The 23,058-nt window shown below is 45.5% G+C and overlaps 1 protein-coding gene across 3 annotated transcripts; it reads right to left on the bottom strand.

The window, feature by feature from the left end:
- Nucleotides 1-2,091: 2,091 nt before the first annotated feature.
- On the bottom strand, nt 2,092-7,755 carry cirbpb (cold inducible RNA binding protein b). 3 transcript variants are annotated; one of them, XR_002836471.2, is made up of 8 exons: nt 7,628-7,755; nt 6,719-6,828; nt 6,484-6,590; nt 6,251-6,398; nt 5,946-6,108; nt 5,796-5,857; nt 2,988-3,088; nt 2,092-2,512 (listed from the first exon to the last, which is right to left on the bottom strand). XR_002836471.2 is itself a non-coding variant. In XM_023798176.2 (7 exons), the coding sequence occupies exons 2-7, from the start codon at nt 6,816-6,818 to the stop codon at nt 5,295-5,297; spliced, it is 594 nt and encodes a 197-aa protein (XP_023653944.1). In that variant the 5' UTR covers nt 6,819-6,828; nt 7,628-7,755; the 3' UTR covers nt 4,308-5,294. The 3 variants fall into 3 exon arrangements, 2 of the variants coding, with proteins under 2 accessions (XP_023653944.1, XP_023653945.1); XM_023798176.2 differs by lacking the exons at nt 2,092-2,512; nt 2,988-3,088 and adding an exon at nt 4,308-5,308; XM_023798177.2 differs by lacking the exons at nt 2,092-2,512; nt 2,988-3,088 and adding an exon at nt 4,308-5,308 and having other exon boundaries at nt 6,272-6,398.
- Nucleotides 7,756-23,058: the final 15,303 nt, after the last annotated feature.

Below are 23,058 nucleotides of genomic sequence, written 5' to 3'. Positions count from 1 at the left end.
ATCCTTGCGCTCGTGGACGCTAGTGCACTACTGGAGGTTCCCCATGTCAAAATACAACTAAAGGCAACGTATCGCGAGTTCAGTATAAACTGATATAGCATATCAAAGATAAAGGTCAATTACTGCTAATACATTTATTCGCCGACCAAAATAAATCAGAGATCAGAACAAACAGAATAGAACAGAAACGCTGCGCTGCCGCTACCAAAGTCCCCCCTCCAACAAACTTTACACTTGACACAATGCAATCAGGCAAGTACTGCTCTCCAGGCAACCGGCAAAACCACTCATCCATCGGATTGCCAGACAGACAAGCATGATCCGTCACTCCAGAGAACCCATCTCCACTGCTCTGAAGTCCAGTGGCGGCATACTTTACAGCACTGCATCCGACGCTTTGCATTGCACTTAGTGATGAAAGGCTTGGATGCAGCTGCTTGGCCATGGAAACTGATTCCATGAAGTTCTGTACACACCATTCTTGAGCTAATCTGGAGGCCACATGAAATTTGGAGGTCTGTAGCAATTAGGATTGACTGACAGCTGGCAACTTCTACACACTGCACCTCACCATGTTGCCCCAACTCTGTGATTTTATGTGGCCTACCACTTCATGGCTGGGCTGCTGTTGTTCTAAATTGCTTCTACTTTATTTTTATTCCACTAGCAGTCTACATGCCTAGGTGCTTGATTCTATACACCTGTGGCTATGTAAGTGAATTGAATGATTTGGATGGGTGTCCCAATACTTTTGGCAATATAGTGTATGTTACGGTTTCTATGTATTCATTTTAAAATATTGTGATAAACATGGATACTGTGAAAATATTGACATTTAAAGTCATATAGCACAGCCCGGGTTAAACCGGTCTCCTGGAACAAAGTGAGGCAGGGAGAAAAACTAGCAAAAAAGTTGTACTGTTAGCATTTTCTAGTTTTATGCCCTTTGGTTAATTTTTGTATGACTTATTAAAATTAGATTTGTGTTTACACTTCATTTCATTCATGCTTTATCGCATGTTCTGAAATAGTTTAAGGGCAATTCTATGGGAATTTCAAACAAAACCGGGACACTTAAATAATGACTTGTATTTTATCGTGATAATTATCAATGTCATTTGAAATGGGGGGGAGGGGGATAACATTTTTTGCCATATCACCCAGCCCCATTTTTTCCCCCTCCTTGTTCTGGACCCTCAAGCTCATGTTTCAAGTTTAAATGCTGAGGCCAATTAAGTTCGACACGGTTTTGAGATACTGTATTTTATAACCATTACACCTAGAAAGTAATTTTGTATGTCTAAATTATTTTAACCGATTACTCATCGGTTTGCAGTAATACTCCTTTTAATTGCGTACATATCATACATACATGTTTCTCATATATGAAGACAGACAAATTTGTCGATACCCTTACAGCTCATTGAAACGGTGCTTCATTTCTGTCGCATTTTGAACAGTAATGGGTTCCATGGACCCAGGAGGGCCCCACTAGAGAATGACCCAAAATATACAGCTGAAACCACTCAAGAATGGCTGACAAAACACAATTGACTATTCTTAAACGGCACCCCATGACCCCAGATCTTATTATTGATCATCTATGAAAAGATCTGAGAATTGCAGTGTGGAGAATCCACCCTTCAAACCTGAGACAGCATGAAGTTTGTTCAGGAAGACTGGGCCAAACTACCCATGAGCAAATGCAGACGTCTCATTGCGAATAGAGATCGCTAGTTGGCAGTGATTGCTGCAAAAGGTGGTGCCAAAAAATATTAAAAAGGTACCACCTTTTGTCTGTGGCATTTTCATTTAATTATATAAAATATTCAACTGAATCAATAATGAAAAGCAGTCTGATTTGTGTTAAATATGGAACAAACAATAAGGGACACCATTAAACTTGTCAGTTTCAATAGATAATTGCGTCTTTAAGGGTACCAACAAATGTGCCTATTTTCTCTGCCCTCCACAACCGGCGAATATAAGTCCTATGCATTACACACAATATTTACCTTGTCACAAACATCTATTAAGTGAGGCAAACAAAATGACACTGTCAATCGTATTTCATATGAAAACCAGCAAATCTTGTGTATTCTGCAATATACTGTATATTTATTAAAAGTCAAATGAAGTTGACAAATTTGTTTTGGTTCTATGAACAGAGAACAAACAGAAATACACAGCAAACTTCTCATCACTAAAAAAACTGCTTCGTCAATTTCTGTGCAATACTCGCCTACAAACACTGGAGAGCTCCAACTGTGGTGCATCACACATTAAGATGTAAAGGTGGCATTGCAGCATCCCCACCTCCAATGATGGACATCCATTTCACTGTCAAAAGCCTCAGTAACCCTGACAGCAATTAGCTTCAGTGGACATTTTTTTTAAACTTATTCTACGCAAGTCAGTCAATCTATGGTCACATTTTACTGCAAGACCTCGGCTTTCTGTCAACTCCCGAAGAGCCTATGCAGATGTAAATGAAGGGATCCATACACAGCACCTGCAAGAAATACATCAGTCACAAATTACTTGATAAATACTAGCTAGCAGCATTAGTTTGACATGGCCATACCTGAACCTAAACTGATGATTATTGAAAGTCTTCAGTGAGGATAATTAGACATGGCATCACATCTATGTGATTCTAGTTTACAAAGTGCAGCTGCCTAAAATCAGTTTACCAAAATTGGATATTTTTGGTGAAGTGTTTTGTAGAATGGATTTGCCCAAATGAAAGAATTTGATGTGGCTTTACACTTATGCAACACTAGGTAATTTACTTCAAACCAAAGTGATCAGATTTTGGAATTGGAATGTGTGACCAAAAATTTACCGCCGTTAAAGACAGATCAAGATCCATTTCGATAGATGCCTATAGTTCAAAGTCTATTGTATACCAATTAAAATATTTTATGAAATAAAAGCACACATTTTGTATGGCAACATCTAGACATTCACCAGGTTAAGATCTTTACCTGCTTTTATGGACCTTAAATGTCAGAAATTAACATGGTGCAGAGTGTCATCTCTTGAATGGCACATGCCGATTCACTGCAGCATTCCCACTGGCTTCATCCTGAATAATAGAAATTACAAACAATGAACTTGCATTCTCGGCTGCCATGGAACACAAGAAATTCCTGTTTATTGTACACAAGCATGCATTAAGTTCTAACAGTTACATTACATGTTGCACTATTTTATGTGATTACCCCATGTGGGGGGGGAAAAAAAAAACCCAGACACTGAACACATCCCAAAGACAATGGTCTAAATTAGCTTCTCCAGCACAAAGTTTCAATAGCAAGTGATCTATCAATATATCTGGAAAAACAAGGAGCAAAACATCAAGGCTACATCACAAAGGCAATGAAGACATAGCCTTTCCAAAGAGTTACTCCTGTGAATAGCTTTAAATGGGAGATGGGGGAGGGGAGAGGGGAAAAAAACACCACATACTAATATTTTGAAAGACTAACAAAAAAAAAAAAAAAAACTGATCAAAATGCATGGAAAGCAAATTCTTCTTTTTGCGAATCAGGGGCCTGCGGTCTCGCAGGCCAAAAGGTGACTTAATCCTTCAGTGTCACATGCCCTAGTGGCACCCCCAGATGATCTGACATTTGGTGGAGGAACATGGAACACTTTCCAAGGAAAGTGAGGCAGACAACTCATCATGCAGATCTTTAGTTTAAAAAAAAATACCAGGTCAATAAGGCAGCAGGCCTTGAAAGTGACAGCTGTTTGACGTCTCAGAGGTGGTGGGGGGAAGGGGGGCCTCATGAAGTTACATGTTTCACATTAAGAAAAGGATGTAAACAGGAGAGCAAAAAGGAGTTACCTCACAACAAAGGCCTATCTCCACATTTGAACTAGCCAAGAGAGCAGCTTTCACACCAGAGGAGTCACATGATGGTAGGCGCAACACTTCATTCTCCAAGGACTTTGTCGATTTGTCCCCAGAATTGTAGCAGAGAACACTTGGACGCAATGAGGCATTATGAACAGGACCAAGGCAAATCTAGCTAAACGCTGGCACTGAATTAAACCGTTTAAAAGGTAAATTTAGCTGAGCAAGAGATACTACACTCTCAAAACTATACTTTGAGTGTTAGGAAAGTAGGTTTACTCAAATGCCAAGTTAACCACAACGTACAGCACATACACTCCTTAACCCTAACATTGTTGGATTTATTGGAACTCTTCCTTCTAATCTCGCATTTAAATTTTATCTAAGTCTAGAAAGCTTCGGCCTGGTACATGAGCATTCTTTGAGGCACAAGAAAATCAGAGCATTTTCAACGAATCGTTTAATAGGCTTCATGAAGCCGGAATTTTACAAAAAGGAACTTTCTTCAATGTGGTTGATACACAGAACAAAAGAGCACAATTCTTTTCCCAGTTGGAACAGTACTGGTTAACATTTTTCTGAAGTTTGAATATTTGAGTTCAGAGTCCATGACAGCAGAGCACATAAAGGAAAAAAAACCAAACAAAAAAAAAGCCAATGTTGCAAAAGAGCAGGATACCTCTAGCAAATAGCAGCCTGCTGACACCAGCACCTCATGAGCAGCTGGCCAAGTCCTGGGTTTCAGCCTCACCAGTCTGAAAGGAATTCACTTTTTGGATATGAAATATCTACAGATTAAATCGACTATAGATCAAGACCTTCAGATACAGATCATGACCTTGAACTGGAATACTGGTAGTCTCACTGCTATGAGAAAACCAGGGGCGCAAATCACAGCTTGGCGAGCTTCTATTGAGATTTTGCTCAGTGAAGAAAAATCTGAACCAAAGCATCTAGACGTGCTTTTAGAGATAGCTGAGGCTACTTGGAGGAAAAAAAGCCAGAAGCCGTTAGGCTGGACTAGGTCAGGATACGTTTAAAATTCATGTAAATAAACAGTGAAGTAGGTCACACCCCATAGCCCAAATGGTCATAACAGATTGGCCGTCCCAGACTACTTTGAGCATTGCCCTAAAAAGGTACACAAAGCTCTTTGGAGCATCACATCTTTTAATCAATCCCAAATGATATGCTACAAAAGGAATTGCTGGCACTTCAGTTGGGACATAAATCCTCAGTGAAGCATCAACCACCACTACACCACAAACAAAGCTTTTTTTTTTTTTTTTAAAAGGAAAAGATGCTCGTTTCATCACAGAATAAGGACTACAATCATGTCACACAGAACACAAAAATAAAAAAAAAAATCTTCGAAGAGTGCATCTTTTTATATACAGCCAGCGAAGAGAGGATCTTGAATCGTGAAGAATTTTTACTCGTGAGTAGCTGAGGACAAGAAGTAGGCACACATGTAAAGGCACTGGATCACACGGACAATTCCTCCACTCTCCACGATCATTCCCAGAACAGTTCCAATACATTTAGTAAGTAAAATGATTTCCCCTGAACGCCAAATCTGAGCTGCCTTTTGTTTTTTTAAAATAGCCTTCTGGTCGCAACGGCTGGAAATCCACATTTCGCTTCCTGAGATTACGGGATTGGGCCACGATAGAGACAGCACAATTTCTTTGGATCAAATGCCTGGCCGTCAAAGCTCTCTCGAATTTTTGGTCACCCCGAGAGCCGAGACTTAAATTCAAGTAGGCAGTAAGAATCTGGATTTCCATAGTTCAGGCGGCAAGATACGATTAAAGCAGGCGTGAGAGGACCAGGGATTTATCATCAATGCCAAGGCCTTCAATTGGGTTGACTGGTTCATTATAAGATTTTAGAAGCCTAGAAGCCAGCACAGAAACTTCCATGTCATACATACCGTAGCTGTCGTAACTGTCCCTGTAAGACCCACCAGAGCGATCTCCATATCCAGACTGGCCCCTTCAGAATGAAAAATACAAAATTTGATAGACCATAGTCCCATGTGTGAACATATTACCAGTCGCTGAAAGCAGTACAAGGTCCTCACCTGTTATCTCTGTTGTAATAGCCTCCACCACCTCCAGAAGAATAGCCACCTCCACTCCGGTTGGAATATCCACCTCCGTAGCTCCTGTCTCCCCCGCCATACCCTCGGTCTCCTCCATAGCTCCTGTCTCCATAGCCTCTATCTCCACCACCATATCCACCACCTTCCGAAGGACATAGTTTAAATTTAGTAAAACTGTCAAAGGCACCTGAATCAATATGTGCGTGCAAATGGAAAATGTGTAACAAGGAGGGCACGACTAAAAGCAAATGGGGGACACCATTTTGCAAATCGCCTGCCCTTACCTCGCGAGTAACCACGCCCACCTCTTCCCCTGCCCCCACGGAAAAATCCACCTCCACGGCCTCCAGAGGCCCCGCCTCTGTATCCACCTCCAGAGCGACCACCACCCTTGCCGGCTTCATCCACGCGGATTGTCCTTCCGTCGACAGACTGGAGGAGGGGGAAGAAATGGTTAGCTTGCAATCAGACAACACCCACCCTCCAACAGCGCCAAAAAAAAAAAACAACAACTCACCTTTCCATTCATCCCCTCCATTGCATCCTTCGCATCTTCGGGGTTTTCAAACGTCACGAAGCCAAATCCACGAGACCGCTGTGTCTCTCGGTCCCTGATCACATCGACTGCAGAAACCGTACCGTCGATTATACAAAAAGCACACACAGAACAGCCGACGCACGGCTGAAATTACTGCAATTTCACATTCACATCGAGCATGCAGCGACGCACGTGGAACTGAAAGCACACTCACTTTTAGTAATGGTGCCATATTTGGAGAAAGCTTCCTCCAAAGACTCCTCGTTGGTGTCAAAACTGAGCCCGCCGACAAACAGCTTCCCTTCGTCAGACATGTTGGATATCCTGGATGGGGAAATCGCATCAATAAACTAGGCTTGCCGCCATTCAGGCGAAACGCGCCTATCACGCATGAAAGGAACTAAAATGGCGGCAGAAATCCATCTGCGCCACGGCCGGCCCCCGGCCCCTCCCCCCGCCTTTTGTTCGAACCGCAGCAGCCATCTTTAAGAGCCCCACATCTGCGGGATTGAATCAGCTCCGCGTTAACGCCACGCCACGTTCCTCTCACATGGCCGTCGGCTTTTATGGATCCGATCGTGGCTTCGAACAAACGCTCTTTCGCAGCTATAATTCTGGGACTCGGCTCGACCCCACTCCAGAAAAATACCTCCCCCGACAGTATTTGTCGAAAAGCCGACAGCGGCCAACACCGCCCGCCGTTCGAACGCCAGGCAGCCTTGGGCGCCGCAGCCATTTTAACTTCGAAATCTGCGCCATTCGGAGATTCCGTCTCAACAAAAGAACGTTTTCCAAAGCACTGCTCGTGCTAGCGACTTATTGTCAACGAATACAACACTAACAATAATGGCACGACGAATTATGCAAAACGATAAGCCCGTAGTATACATTAATCAGGCGTCTTTTGGGTCACAGAATGCGAAACATCGCTCTGAATATTTTTTTTAATGAAACACCGCATACATCCCCCTCAATTTCTACCTCACAACTCACAGCGGTTAAATCAAATATAGCATTTTTTGCCCGGTTAAAAAAATGTCGTTTTTCTCGAGACTGAAGTAGTCTCTTAGTGCTATTCAATAGTTTACAGCAGAATATATCTGGGAAATTAACAAAAAGGTACCTTTCTTTCCACGGGTAACAGCGAGCCTCTTCCTCCTGCACGACGACCGCTCTGGAACAAAATGGACTCGCCTGTACAAGACATATACTGGCGCGAGCTCATGAATATTTCTAGAGAGGGCGTGACAAATCGAGCTGTCATCCAATGATATGTCCTACAGCACATTTATTCACATATTACAATATACCTGCTTTAATATTTAAGTATAAGGCACTCCCCTTTACGTCATCTTGACCATCGCTTCCTGCGTATCGTATGGGTTTACTCGATAACGTAAAATGCATTCATTTACTCTAATCTTTTATGGCTGCTATAGCGCCGATTTTATTAATCATATATACACGTATACATAAATATACCTCAGAGTTATTTAAAGATGCGATTGCTTCACACGTGGACTGCAGGCCTGGTGCAGTCGAAAGAGCCCACGTGCGTCAGGCAGAAACTCTAATGGCGGCTTTGCTTTCCTTTAAAAGCAAACAAAGCATTGTTGTTTCAGGTGTATTTCATTTAATACTTACATATTTCCAGTTCCTTCGCGATTCTGTATTGTACAAAAGTGGTTCGGAGTTGGGTAAATGGGTATTTTGAAATTATTTCAGTGATGCAATATGTGCTTTGAGTTCTCCCATTCATCAAACATTTTCGTAAACGACAACATTCGAGCATAGGTATTACAAATAGACGTGAGCTTTCAGTGGGGATTTTAAACAGAAAAATGCTTTATCAATGACAATTACATTTACAGAATAATCGTTATTACTATAAAAATGATTCATTACCACAGTGTATAGTGTTCCGATTATATTTTTAAAGGAGTAACGCGCAATTCAAAGCCTTATTCAATTAAACGAACATGAGTGCAATTTGAGCAAAGATGTACAGCCTCTGGACTGAGTTGCTCAGAAAAGTACAAAACATCAGCATAGAAGAGAGTTTAATACTAGGAGGGGACACAACTTTATTAAAATACTAAGGTCTATTTATTTGGGGGGGGAAGTAGACGTTAATGAAATGTGTTGAAGTTTGTAAAATAATCACAACATTATAAACATCTAGCCTAGATGATTTGATTTATTTGGATTATTTTTATGCTTAAAATTATTTTACTTTATGCTTAAAATAAATAGCTCCTGCAAGAATTATCTAGCAATAAGCTTGTTCTCAGAAATGATTGTTTTTGGGATAGGGCTGTGGAACTGGACTTTGCTGCCAGTCCTGTCTGACAAGCCATCATTTACTTAACAAGTTCCTGTTAGACTGAGGGTTTAAGACACTGCTATTACTCAAGGCTACATTCCTTACAGCCACCGTGAGCCATGTGCGCATGAAGCCTTTCTCAGCTCAATAATCTTCCCCCAAAATTGTGTTCTCATGTAAGAGGCACAAACCACCTTCATGACTACCACTCCTACGAAACAGATGCTGTCTAGCACTCCCACCTGGCAAACGATTGTGAATATCGATTGTGAATTCTTTGGGCATTTGACAATATCAGGAATAGGCAGAGTATGTGGACATAATGGTAGTGGTTAGAAACTTGGCCTTGTGCTTCACAAATTAAACTAAATAGCTTCTGTGAATGTTGAGAATTATAACTACAACTATAATCTCCTAAGCAGCTATAACTGATAAATTATACATGCATATATATTTACTACAAACAGCGTATATCAGATAATTATATGTTTTCATGTTTTTATTGAACACACCATGTAAACCTTATGAATCAGTATGGTTAACGTAAAAAGGCTTAATGTGGATTGAAGTACAAATATACAGCGTAGAACCACCGAACGTCCCACAAACAAAACTCGTCATAATTCCCCACCCAATGACAGAGAGTCATAACAATTAGCGAGTGTTAAACCAGTCTTTATGTTAACTTCCCACCATTGTTATATATTGATGTCTACATTGAACGTTACTGTTAATTCATTAATGTTCATGAAATGCGATTTTGCTATAGAAAATTGTTCCGGACCTCTGTCTTTGAACTTAAATCTGATTTAGGGTTACAAGAATGATTCCTGGTCTTAGAGGAATGTCTTATGAGGAGAGGTTAGCTGAGCTGAATCTGTTCAGCCTTGCGCAAAGGAGACTAAGGGGGGGACATGATCCAGGTATGTAAGATTCTAACAGGTCTGGATGCTGTTCAGCCAAATGACTACTTTAATATTAGTTTAAATACTAGAACTCGTGGTCATAGGTGGAAATTAGCAGGAGAACATTTTAAACTGAATTTGAGAAAACACTTCTTTACACAGTGTGTAGTTAGAGTATGTAATAGTCTTCCTGCTAGTGTAGTGCAAGCTAAAACCCTGGGTTCCTTTAAATCAGAGCTAGATAAGATTTTAACAACTCTGAGCTATTAGTTAAGTTCTCCCCAAACGAGCTTGATGAGCCGAATGGCCTCCTCTCATTTGTAAATTTCTTATGTTCTTATGGACCCTTGATCAAAAAGTCTGAAAACGTCCTAGTGTATATGATTCATCTGTAATGGACCATTTCAGTTCAATTCATTGTTTATTCACTATACTCAAATGTACAATGAAACAAAAAAAAAACATGCAAAGAGTGCAACACAAGGACACCACCTAGTATACTATAGTAAAGTAGATACATGAAGTGCACCCATTTATTTTTTATTTCTTTAGCAAACGCTTTTAACCAAAGTGATTGCAGTTGAGGGCCTTGCTTAAGGGACCAATAGTGAAATCCCTCTGCAGGCCACTGAATTTGAATGAGCAGCCATCCATTCATAAGCACTAAGTCCTACATCCTTACCCACAAACAAATACAGTTGCAAGAAAAAGTATGTGAACCCTTTGGAATTATATGGATTTCTGCACAACTTGGTCATAAAATGGGATCTGATCTTCCTCTACATCACAACAATAGACAAACACAGTCTGCTTAAACTAATACACAATTTTTCCACCTGCACTGTGAATGTTTACAAGGTGTGTTCAATAAAAACATATAATTATTTGTGTGGTATTAGTTTAAGCAGACTGTGTTTGTCTATTGTTGTGACTTAGAGGAAGATCAGATCACATTTTACGACCAATTTCTGCAGAAGTCCATATAATTCCAAAGGGTTCACATACTTTTTTTGTTGTGTATAATAATGTGTCGTAATTAAACGATACACAGAAATACACAGGAAATTAACATTGGCGCCATCTTCTGGTGTTTTAGGCTTACAACAGTAGGCCTACCTATATTTGCAATCCTATTGCACAATAATTAAGGAATACGGGCTTTGATCTTACACCCATTGATTAGGCGTTTATAGTGGCTATCTGGCAGATGGTTTTCTATTTCCGAATTATAACTCTTATGCATAATGACGTGTAACATGCAGTAGCCTGAACTAGCTATCTAAATATAATATCCGGAGTCTGTTATAGTTTTAGTACGGATTAAATGTAAAAAAAAAATAGATCAACTGTGTTTTTTGTTCCATTTTCTTGGTCAAACATTTGTGTTTGGTTCAAATGATTTTCACCAAGTGCATACAAGGTGATAAAATAAAATATCTTGTATTATTCTAAATTGTATTCTAAATTTCAAATATAGTGGATGCCGACTAGTCTGTGAAATACACTGCATGTCGTGAACTAGGCTATAGGCAAGCACAGTTTAAGCTTAAACTCCCTAGGGTTTTTGAAGTGACAAAAGAGAGCTAAATAGCCAAAAGTCATTTGCAGCTCCAGCTTCGCATAGACTGCAGTCCATCGCGAAATAGCGCAGCACAGATGGGAAGACCAGCGAAAAGTTAAATATAAGCCTGTTTCTCGGCCGAGGCAGACCTACGGATGCCCTCCCACGCATGCGTTCTGCGGCTTCCTGATCATTAGCTCCGCTTTCCACCCGGCCGCTGCTGTTCACACAGCCTGCGTATCTCCTCCAGTCTGATGCCCTTTCTCGTAAACCTTTCTGGGGTAAAGGATTACACAGCTACCGTTACTCAAAATAAAACTGCGCATGCTACCACGCTTACATAACTTGAAAACTATGCACATAAAACAAATTCAAATCAGATCACGGTGTACCGATCCTGATTGCCCAAGAGTTATATATGTTTTTACTAAACAAGATTAATCTATGTCAGCTGCAAAGGGTATCTTTAAATCTGATCATTTGTATGTTCAAATGATTTCAATATATGTTAATATATTATTATTGACTTTGTATTTATAGTTTATAGTTAAGATAATGATATATACAGTGAGACCAAGTGCTGGATAAACGGCTGTGGAAGATAAATGAATAATATACACAAAGCAAAGCGACGCCTCTGCATTTCGGTACTTTCATGTCACGTGGGTAATTTCGCTGACGTTTTAAAAGAATGCGCTGCCTAAAAGCACCAGCAGGGGACAGTGTTACTTCATTGTTCGGTCTCCAAGCGGCACCTAATTGCATGTTTTTGGACGTCGTTTCAAGACCTGCTCCAGCTGCTACTGGAGAAGGTGTAACATCTGCCAGTATGGAATATATTTAGAAATTAATCACTGAGTTTTCTTCATTAATTGTATTTCATGAGTTGATTCGAATTGATCATGCAGATATTTCACATACTAATTGTAATATCATATATGGTTATAGATATGTTCATTTTTAGGGCATTATTACATTTGGCAGTATATTTTTATTTTTAAATCCTAAATTACCTTTTGATTCAGTTTTCTTTGAATAAAAAAACAGCATGCCCAGGGAAAGCGCAAGATTGTGGTCGGTAACCTCAGAACGACAGGAATGGAGATATCTGTACATCTACCAAGCACTTCTGCCAAGCAGAATTATGCCCCAGGCAACACTTGGTGCACGAAAGGGCTAGACACTGATCGGGATGCCAGTCCATCATGTGACACAGGCGTGCACACAATTCAGGAAATGCAGAGATGCTGGTGTGTGCCTTTACCAGGTAGGACAACGCCCACGTGACAGGGGGAGAGCATATAAACTGGAGACAAGCGAAGTGAAGGAGGAATGCAGCCTGACCCTGTAGTTGTGAGGCAGCGATGCTGCCTACTGAGCCCCATGCCGCGCTGGAATCGCGATGTTTGTCGTGAAGCGGTAAAGTGCAGCAGGCGCACACGCAACTGTTAGGGAGTTGTTGACATGGTGACTGTGGGGGTGAGGCGCTGGTAAATATGTATGTCTGCTTCTGCGTGTCGCGGAGGTGGATGCGGCAGGAACGTTGCAACACATGTTCTGTGGGATATGGAGAAAGTGCATTTCGTGACAGCTGGCGCCGCTGTCCCGGTCACCTGTGCTGGTTTGCTTTTCGGAATAAACGCAGTTTGAATTCTGAGAGGAAGCCGGCAGTCTGAGTTTGGGATTGATCAACATGAGTATTTTTTATTATTTAATTTAATGTAATTTATCGAATGGTGTAAACCTCCTGATTTAAAGTACAATAAAGATGAAACCAAATGAAAATGTTTTGCAAAAAATTTTGATTTTATTCATCTTTACTTTTCTCTCAGTGTGGTACCACGTTTAATATATGGAACATATTTCATAAATGGAAGCTGATGGTTCCTTGCTACCTTTCTTATGCATTTTCACACCTAAATCCTGGACCTAGGACTTTGTACGGGTTAGCGTTAGGGTTAGCTTTTAGCGATGTCTAATACACTGACTATAAAGTGATTCATATGCTCAGATCACTGAGTTTATAAGGGTTTCTCTACCAAATTTGACCTTCTTGTTCTCTCTCCTGCTGCCACCCGAATACCACCTCAGTATCTGCAGGACCCAGGGTAAATTTTGAGCCATGTCGCCTTCCTGACCTGTTTAAAAGTTTCTCTGCTGCTCATGATGGTCCGTGACTAAACATCTCATATTGTGTTTTGTTCAAAGTGACTTTCATCAGGTACGTACAAATTTTAAAAATACCCGTCAAGGTCAGCAAGGGGACACAGACACGCAAACCTAGTCCAGATCATCTTTCACTTTTTATGTATTAATTAAAGATAAAAGAAATCACAAGAGGATGAAATACGGTTGCGGCTTGTTCTCATTATAGAGGAATGGAACATGTAAGTGGATTTTAAAGAGCAGGAGTGACTGCTGGAAGCTCTTGAAAGGGTTGCGTGGAGCATGGAGAGCGGGGGTGTGGAGCTCGGTGCTGGGGCTATGGCCGACTAGCTACCTTCCAAGAACAGACTCATCGGCTCTTCCAGACATAAGCCAGACTGAGGCCTCCCAGTCAGCTCGCCATCAGCAGACAGCTCCCCTGGAGCTACCTGCCGGGCCGGCTCCCTGCAAGGCAGGCCCGATGCTGTCCGACCTCTCCCATGAAGGCAGGCCCGATGCTGTCCGACCTCTCCCATGAAGGCAGGCCCGATGCTGTCCGACCTCTCCCATGAAGGCAGGCCCGATGCTGTCCGACCTCTCCCATGAAGGCAGGCCCGATGCTGTCCGACCTCTCCCATGAAGGCAGGCCCGATGCTGTCCGACCTCTCCCATGAAGGCAGGCCCGATGCTGTCCGACCTCTCCCATGAAGGCAGGCCCGATGCTGTCCGACCTCTCCCATGAAGGCAGGCCCGATGCTGTCCGACCTCTCCCATGAAGGCAGGCCCGATGCTGTCCGACCTCTCCCATGAAGGCAGGCCCGATGCTGCTTGACCTCTCCCCTCAAGGCAGGCCCGATGCTGCTTGACCTCTCCCCTCAAGGCAGGCCCGATGCTGCCCGACCTCTCCCCTCAAGGCAGGCCCGATGCTGCTTGACCTCTCCCCTCAAGGCAGGCCCGATGCTGCTTGACCTCTCCCCTCAAGGCAGGCCCGATGCTGCCCGACCTCTCCCCTCAAGGCAGGCCCGATGCTGCTTGACCTCTCCCCTCAAGGCAGGCCCGATGCTGCTTGACCTCTCCACCCAAGGCAGGCCCGATGCTGCCCGACCTCTCCCCTCAAGGCAGGCCCGATGCTGTCCGACCTCTCCCATGAAGGCAGGCCCGATGCTGTCCGACCTCTCCCATGAAGGCAGGCCCGATGCTGTCCGACCTCTCCCATGAAGGCAGGCCCGATGCTGTCCGACCTCTCCCATGAAGGCAGGCCCGATGCTGTCCGACCTCTCCCATGAAGGCAGGCCCGATGCTGTCCGACCTCTCCCATGAAGGCAGGCCCGATGCTGTCCGACCTCTCCCATGAAGGCAGGCCCGATGCTGTCCGACCTCTCCCATGAAGGCAGGCCCGATGCTGCTTGACCTCTCCCCTCAAGGCAGGCCCGATGCTGCTTGACCTCTCCCCTCAAGGCAGGCCCGATGCTGCCCGACCTCTCCCCTCAAGGCAGGCCCGATGCTGCTTGACCTCTCCCCTCAAGGCAGGCCCGATGCTGCTTGACCTCTCCACCCAAGGCAGGCCCGATGCTGCCCGACCTCTCCCCTCAAGGCAGGCCCGATGCTGTCCGACCTCTCCCATGAAGGCAGGCCCGATGCTGTCCGACCTCTCCCATGAAGGCAGGCCCGATGCTGTCCGACCTCTCCCATGAAGGCAGGCCCGATGCTGTCCGACCTCTCCCATGAAGGCAGGCCCGATGCTGTCCGACCTCTCCCATGAAGGCAGGCCCGATGCTGTCCGACCTCTCCCATGAAGGCAGGCCCGATGCTGTCCGACCTCTCCCATGAAGGCAGGCCCGATGCTGTCCGACCTCTCCCATGAAGGCAGGCCCGATGCTGCTTGACCTCTCCCCTCAAGGCAGGCCCGATGCTGCTTGACCTCTCCCCTCAAGGCAGGCCCGATGCTGCCCGACCTCTCCCCTCAAGGCAGGCCCGATGCTGCTTGACCTCTCCCCTCAAGGCAGGCCCGATGCTGCTTGACCTCTCCACCCAAGGCAGGCCCGATGCTGCCCGACCTCTCCCCTCAAGGCAGGCCCAATGCTGCCCGACCTCTCCCCCCAAGGCAGGCCCGATGCTGCCCGACCTCTCCCCCCAAGGCAGGCCCGATGCTGCCCGACCTCTCCCCTCAAGGCAGGCCCGATGCTGCCCGACCTCTCCCCTCAAGGCAAGCCCGATGCTGTCCGACCTCCCCACCCAAGGCAGGCCCGATGCTGCCCGACCTCTCCCCCCAAGGCAGGCCCGATGCTGCCCGACCTCTCTCCCCAGGGATGTGTTCATTCCCGCTGGCCTTTGTAAAGCTCCATCCTGCTCCCCTCTACCTTCAGCTACCTTTAGCAACTCTTTGAAGTATCCCCCATAATTCTCATCCCCCAATTTAGGAAGACCCAGTTGTCATGGAAACCAGCCATTATTCTCCTCACGTATCTGTTCTCAGGCCTGAGGTCGATGCAGTATAGAGAGACGGGCACAGCTTGAGGAGGTGGGAAGGTCCAAGACTAAAGTTGGCCGTATACTTCAGACAAAATCAACGTTATTTCCACAAGACAACATGGTATGAGCCATAATCACCGCGGTGATCACCATTTCAGCACACCACCTGTGCAGGGTCCCCGAGGCAGACATTTTGGTTTCTTCTGATCCCACCCACTTTCCACGACTGGCTGAGATAAATGTGATGCCGTGGGATTGGTCGGCAGGACAAATTAGGCAGTTCCACCCTGCATGTTAAATTTTGTAAATTAATATACGTATCTGTGTATTTCTGTTAATAGTAACACGTAATGTTTGCTGTGGAATGCTTGTGTTTCGTATAAATCGTATAAATTGTTGGCTTCCCTGTTTGTGCCGCTGCTAGTATTAAACCAACAGTGGCTGTTAATAATGAGCGAAACTTCCATTTTAAAAGAGCTGACATCTCCTTTATTAAAATGACTCACGCACTCGCCACAAAGTGTCTATTTGCGCTCTGTGTGGGTCTACTACGTCAAAAACATTATGTGCCCTCTAGGGCTGTGGCGTGACACAGAACGAACAGGGTGGTGGGGTTGTTTTAAGCATGCGGCAGATCGTTCTCGCTGACATGCTCGATTTTGTTTTGTCTGGACGTCATTTGAAGTATACAGACACCAATATGGTCTCGACACACAGTCACCATCTTGCTGATTAGTTTTTTGCTAGATTTTTAGGTTTAGTAACCGGCTGAAGCTGGTTGGGGGTGGGGTGTGACTGTGGTTTTGGCCTATGCGCCTGAGAGTAGAAGGTCGCTGGTTCAAATCCTATGCACAGCAGACTAGCTGAATCGCCGTCAGGCCTTTGATAACCGGCCGGCTCTGCATTCAAACTTCACCCTCAGTTGCGTGTGTTTTAAAAAGAAGCCCAAAGTTGCATATGAGAAAGCTAAAGAATTTCAGAGCACCTGTATTCATTTTTGTGCAAATGGAAAACATACCCACCTTTCAAATCACAACTCCTGGGTTTTTGGCTTGTCTAAGTGCACCCGCGTGGCACGTTGGCGTGTCGCTGTGCGAGTGTCCGCCGGAGCAGGTCACGGCATGGTCACATTCCCTTTGCTGTTGTTGCCATTTCTGCAGCATAATGTGAACAGACTCACGACTACAGCACAACACAGTAATATTTAATCATCCCTGCTAATGCGCAGTGACTTAATGTGATTACTATTAATTAAAACTCAGAACACATTAAGGATGTAAATGTATTCACATGACATGCTGCTTAATTATAAATTACTATTTAATTTATGCTATCGATTCTCTCTTGTTGGGTTGGCGCCCCCTGCTGGGTTATTCCCTGGTTGCTTCCAGGAGGGGCTCCTGTTGCCCTGCAACCTCACATAGGACAAGTGGGTATAGAAAATTTACTGATAAATGGATTTTCTCTTGCATTCATTTCAAGGAGTCTTGAGTTGTCCCAATATCGACTTATTATGAGTGTCTGGATTTGTAGTGATTTTCTTCCCTCTGACAAAATGCCGTCTGTGATGTGCTTTAGGGCTGCGGCAGCATTACAGCTCAGATGTGAATATCCTCTCGCTGCTCCTCCTAGCTGGGCTCCTGCGTCTGCTCTGTCGGCTGTGTGGGCAGAGACCCCCCCCCCCCCCGTCCATCCGAGCAGCTCTTGGGGGCGAGAGACCAATCCCACCTGCTATCGCAAGGCTCCTCGAACCAACCCTGCATTTCACTAATACTATTATTATCTAATATGATGATTAATCTCAACACGCGAGAAGTGTCACTCCAGACGGGTCTCTTGTGTGATTCCCCGATGACGGAATGAGCTGCTGAACCACGTCTGGCCATCAGATCCATCTTCCACCTTAAAGAAACGCCTCAGCTCCATCTGCTCCATGAGTTCCTCTACTAGCTTGGTGCCTCTTTACTCTTCCTCAGTGTTCTTATGTTGCAGTTCTGGTCCTTGAAAAATCTTATTAGGTTCTTGCTTTATTAGAGGTTGCTGTGTACCTCCTGCTCCAGTACTGCTTACTCTTGACCTGGACGTTCATTAGAAGCTCAGCCAAGCTGCACTTATTCCTACTCGACTCCTTGACAGCACGTGCGGGTTGCCTCACTTGTACATCGCTCTCGACAAAACTGCCTACTAAATATGTAAATGTAAACGTAAATTAATTGCGTATCACTTGACTTTCTGCAGTGTCTCAGGCTAATTTCATTTTTTAACATCCACTTACACATTTCTTGTAGGATTACAATGATGTATTGTCATATCCTGGAAGCATACCTTAGGCACAAATAAAGAATGCATTTAAACCAAATAAATTAATAACCCAAATGATACAATTGAAAAACAATTATGTCTTGTGAAATATGTTCTTCTCGACTGAGTACAAGCTGATCGGAACTGTGCACATATTATTTGTGTAACGTTATATGCAACACGGTGAATTGTGTCCTTGGCTACAAGTGGAATCCCCTTGACACTGCAACTGTAGCACTGAGTGTGCGTGCCGCTGTCCTGGGCACGGCTGCAATCACTTCTTGTTCTGGAAATAGTTCTGCTTCTTACAGTCGGAAGGTCAAGTGATATGAATCCAGACTCCTGATTCAGGCAGGAGAAGGTGAAGTAAAGCAGCCCCTGGACGTTCCTGGGGTCTCTCCGGACATTGCCCAGATGTTCCTCATGTCTCATGCTTGGCTGCTTACCTCCGCATGATTGATACTGACGCCCCCCCCCCCCCCCATGGGCAGACCCAGCACAGTGTGAGTCCGCATAACTTGATTTCTTTGGTTGGTGAGTTCCGCGGTCATGTGACCTAAACCTCGGGAAGCCATGACATCTAGTCCGAATGGGTTTTTGAAATGCATTATGGGTGATGTTTTTCCTATCGAGTGGGATTTCTCCAGTTACTGCATGCGGTTAACTGTCTTAAAGGGCAACTGCATTACTTCATTCTTCATTTCTGTTTTTCTAATCCCGCCCTGACAGCTCTTCTCATCTTTAGTCTATGTCTCCCCATCTGCACACTCAGTACGATGATTAATTTAACAAACTCATGCTGATGGATTGTCAGTGTAGGAGCCATCCACCGTGTGCACGTGTATAGTGACGGTGTGACTGTGCACGTGCACGTTTCTGTGCCTGTGTGCACGAGTAAGGCTCAGGTGGGCGTATGGTGACCTAGACTGAGCCGCTTATAACTGCCGAGGGCCAGGAGTGCAGTGGCAAGATGGGGAAGTGCAGCCTGCCGGCCTTCCACCGCATCCTGTCCTGCCCGCCTACGCGACCCACCGACCAGTCAGACAGGAAGGTGCTGAAAACGAGAGTGATAGAGCGAGTGAGGCAGGGGATTGGCGTCATCAGAACATTCTGAAACAGTCAGACGGCCATGGAGAGGCAGTTGAAGCAGAAGAAACCTAGACTTTTAATTTATCAATAAGATGCTTTTATCCAAGGCATCATGATTGGGAAAGCAGGGTCAACCAGCCCCCGGAGCAACTGGAGGTTAAAGCCTTGATCAAGGCCCAGATGTAGAAATCGCTGTGCCAGGCACAGGTTTTGCACCAATGAGCCTCTGATCACAGGCACGGTGTGCAAACCTACTGATGCAGATGAGGCGTCATCAGCACTCAAAGCACAATGCTGCTCGAGTCTGACGAAGTACAGGTCAGCAGGAGTGCCCAGTCAGCAAGACTCCTCAGTCACTCCTCCGCTGCGACTTGACCATGTGACCAACCATGTGACCAGCCATGTTACCAACCAGCCATGTGACCAACCATGTGCACGAGCAGCACAACTCTTCCAAGGGAGAACAAAAGCTCTGCAAATTTTCGGTTTGCATCTAAATTTAGTATATATCTAGCTTTTTCATAGATAGGGTGGATTTTTGCAAGGTTGTTAGTCCAACAGCCGTGACCAGGGTAAGCAGAATATGCAATATCGATGGATGGATATTTAACTAATGAGAGAGGATGCAGTACTGCTCAGCGGCCAGCAGGAGGCTGGCTATCCGCACAGAACCTAGGCCTGACTCCTTTAGACCAGTGTGTGGCAGCAGACCTAGAAGCTATTACCAGACCAGCTTAAGGATCCCAGCTTCCAGAGCCCAGCTGTGGTGGACAAACGCCGGATGGGACCTGGAGGTGAGTCGCGGCACCTCATCGGACACAGTCTGGGCTCCTTTGAAACCCGGCACCCGTGTTGAACCATCCACCCACTCACGGAATGCAACTGGGGGGCGGCGGTGCACAGTGGGTTATCCGAGTGTAAGTGGAAGTTACAAAACTACTTCACACACGCTGAACTTCAGGAGTACGGACCTTTTGTTCATCTAAATCAACATTTCAGCTGCCGTGTCACAAGACCCTATTTGCCTCGCAAAACCAAGACCCAACAAAGTCAGGTCGCTATGCCCTGTCTTCGTCTGCAGCTATTAAATACAATTTCCACTTCCCTTCGCTCCTCGGAGTATCTGATATTGCTGGGATAATTTAGAGTTCTGTGACCCACGACTTCTTGGTGGGGGTGTCGCTAATGTCCCCACGTGCCGTGAGGGGATGTGCGTGGGGAGGCGTCCTGAGGAGGACCTGGAGAAGGAGCTGAGCAGGGGAACACGTGCCTTGCTGTTCCTGACTCAGGAACGGCATGCCATGTACTCTGTGAGTGAGATGTGAGTCACTGCTCTGTTCCAGCACATTAGTAGCTGGAATCCGGAGTATTATTCGTACATGTCATAATCGAATTCCCTAAAAGGTGCGTTTCTGACTGGCCACACCCAGTGCTGATCGGGAGCCTCACCAATGTATGTATCATTTGGAATTCCAGCTGAGCTCTATGCAAATTTCACACCCACATCAGGGAGGTTTAAACCCCCAACCCTGGAGGTGTGAGGCAACAGGGCTGCATACTGAACTATTATACCAACCTCGTCGGTACTGGGGGGCACCCTAGGCGGCCCCTAGCGTTGGCTAATGCGTTGCCTTTTGCTCATGGAAACATCTTCAAGTCATAAACAGTATATGTGGCAACTTCATACACAGAAAATGTGGGCAAAATAGTCGTAGGGGTCTATGGTGAACTTTGCACTAGTAAGAAAGACCGAGTGACAGGCATGGGGGGGGGGGGGGGGGCGGGATGTGGGAAAATGGCAGGGCTCGGTTTAAACATTACAAGCTTTAATTTTCCAGGGTGTAGGAGAAGCACGCGGGAGGCTGACTGCTGAGGTGGTGATGACTGAAAAGGCGGTTGAATCTCTCTGAAGGTGTCATGCAGGTGACAATCTGGAAAAACGTGACCTTCTTCATATGGGCGGCTTTTGGTAATCAATTCGCTCTCTCATTCTTCTTATCTTTGTGTAGGAACTTTGGAATGTATGACAGGAAGAAGGTGCGATTAATCATTATTTATCTTTGCTGACGGAAATGGGAGAGTACACCGGCTGCTCTCAGAGTTTCATTCTTCATTCTTGTTTTTATTATTTTGTTGTTGTTGTTGTCCTTAGTCCAAAAATGCTGAAGCTGCGTTCCTGAAGGAAACTGAAGGTATTTCCCGACTCAAGGTTCTGCTTCGACTCCAAGGTCATACTTCCCCAAAGAGGAACATTCTTTACTTTTTGATAGGGCTTATTTTTCGAATGTTATTAAAGTCACCCAGAGCCATACACTGGCCTATTGAGTAGGTTTATGGTAGCCCACGGGTCGGTAAGTCTGTGGTTCCTCTGGTGTGCGTGACTATGGGCGTGGAGGAAGGTGGTGAGTCACTTGGGGGGGGGCCATAACCCTTAGTCACCAGCGGTTGCCCAGCCCAACCGCAGCTAGGGAGCCGGCCAGCTGGGCTGGGGGAGAGGGGAGTCCTGTTAAGATGAGAGGTGCATCCAAGTGTGGGACGTGGGCGTCGATGTGGGGCCAGAACCGCCAGCGGGGCAGAAACACACAGGGAAGGGGTGAATTTTCCGCCCCGGCGCCCGACTCCGGGAGGTTACACAAGGTCACGCCGTGCAGCCCGTGCATTTTGCACGCGCGTGCCTGTTTGTGTGCACTCATGTGACTGCGTGGGTGTGCGAGTGTGTGGGCGGGTGTGACTGCGCATTGTGGGTATAGGGTGTGGATTTGATTACAAGGTTTCACCAAGAAGTCCCAGGTCGCTCGTCTCAGACAAAAACAGACAAACACACACTTACACGCTTAAGGAAGTACAGTAATTGTAAGGCTGGTGTAGGGCCAGTACAACCCCCCCCCTGCAGGCCTCAGTAATGAACCCCAGCTTTTGACTCAAGCTCCTGTGTCCTGCCTTAGTGGTTCTTCAGCCAGCCTCTCAGACTTCCTATAAAATCGATTCACACACCTCATGGTCAACAGCGTAGGCGACGAGATTGATATCGTGGGACACAATAATTTAAATAGAAAGGTCTATTTATTGGGGGGGATGAATGAAGACTAATTAAATATTAGGGGGTACATGTAACCCCTCCCCTCCTTTGTCCCCCCACCCAGGCCCTACACCGCACCCCCCCCCCAGGCCCTACACCCTTGCTCATAAGTTTCTAATTATCCACTGAGGACGGCGCAGCTGCGATTTCCCACGATCACTGTCTGGCTCTACTTCAGTGTGAAGCAGTGAAGCAGTGCGAAGACACACGCACGGATCCCTACACCGAAACTGCAGAGGAGCCTGAAGTGGCGCAGAGAAAAACAGAAATGAAAAAAAGCCCTGTTTCCTGGTGCAGTGGCCTGCCTAGATTTCTATCTGAGCAAACAAGCCGGTGCCCCCGCCCGCCCGCCCGCCGGCACTGCGGCCCACAGCTGCGATGCTGAGGATGCCGCAGATGCACCTTTCCCCGGATTCACCGGTTTGCTCTCTCGAATTTGTACGCCAGAGATCATGTCAGAGGAATCCTGTCCAAATATGAGACTGCATCTCAGACACGGAAATATTTATGATACCCAAATAGAAAAGATGCTTGTGAGATTCAGACGGCCAGATTGTTACCTGGCGGAACGCACACCAGAGTCAGCAAGGAGCCGGCGGTGAGCCTGACCGGTCGTTCTGCAAAGCCCATCATTTAGCAAAGGTGCCCCATTCCAGCTTGCTCTACAAACAGCTTCAGG

The sequence above is a fragment of the Paramormyrops kingsleyae genome, chromosome 21 (genome assembly GCF_048594095.1).
Source record: "Paramormyrops kingsleyae isolate MSU_618 chromosome 21, PKINGS_0.4, whole genome shotgun sequence".
Classification (NCBI taxonomy): domain Eukaryota; kingdom Metazoa; phylum Chordata; class Actinopteri; order Osteoglossiformes; family Mormyridae; genus Paramormyrops; species Paramormyrops kingsleyae.
Note: the sequence above shows the minus strand (reverse complement) of the source record. Positions and strands in the feature narration are given on the sequence as shown.

What these genes read in the sequence shown, in the direction of transcription:
- cirbpb (XM_023798176.2), bottom strand. Translation starts at nt 6,818, where the DNA reads ATGTCTGACGAAGGGAAGCTGTTTGTCGGCGGGCTCAGTTTTGACACC. An exon ending in ATATGGCACCATTACTAAAA is followed by an intron (nt 6,591 to 6,718) that starts GTGAGTGTGCTT and finishes CGGTTTCTGCAG; the next exon opens with TCGATGTGATCAGGGACCGA. An exon ending in TGGGCGTGGTTACTCGCGAG is followed by an intron (nt 6,109 to 6,250) that starts GTAAGGGCAGGC and finishes GTCCTTCGGAAG; the next exon opens with GTGGTGGATATGGTGGTGGA.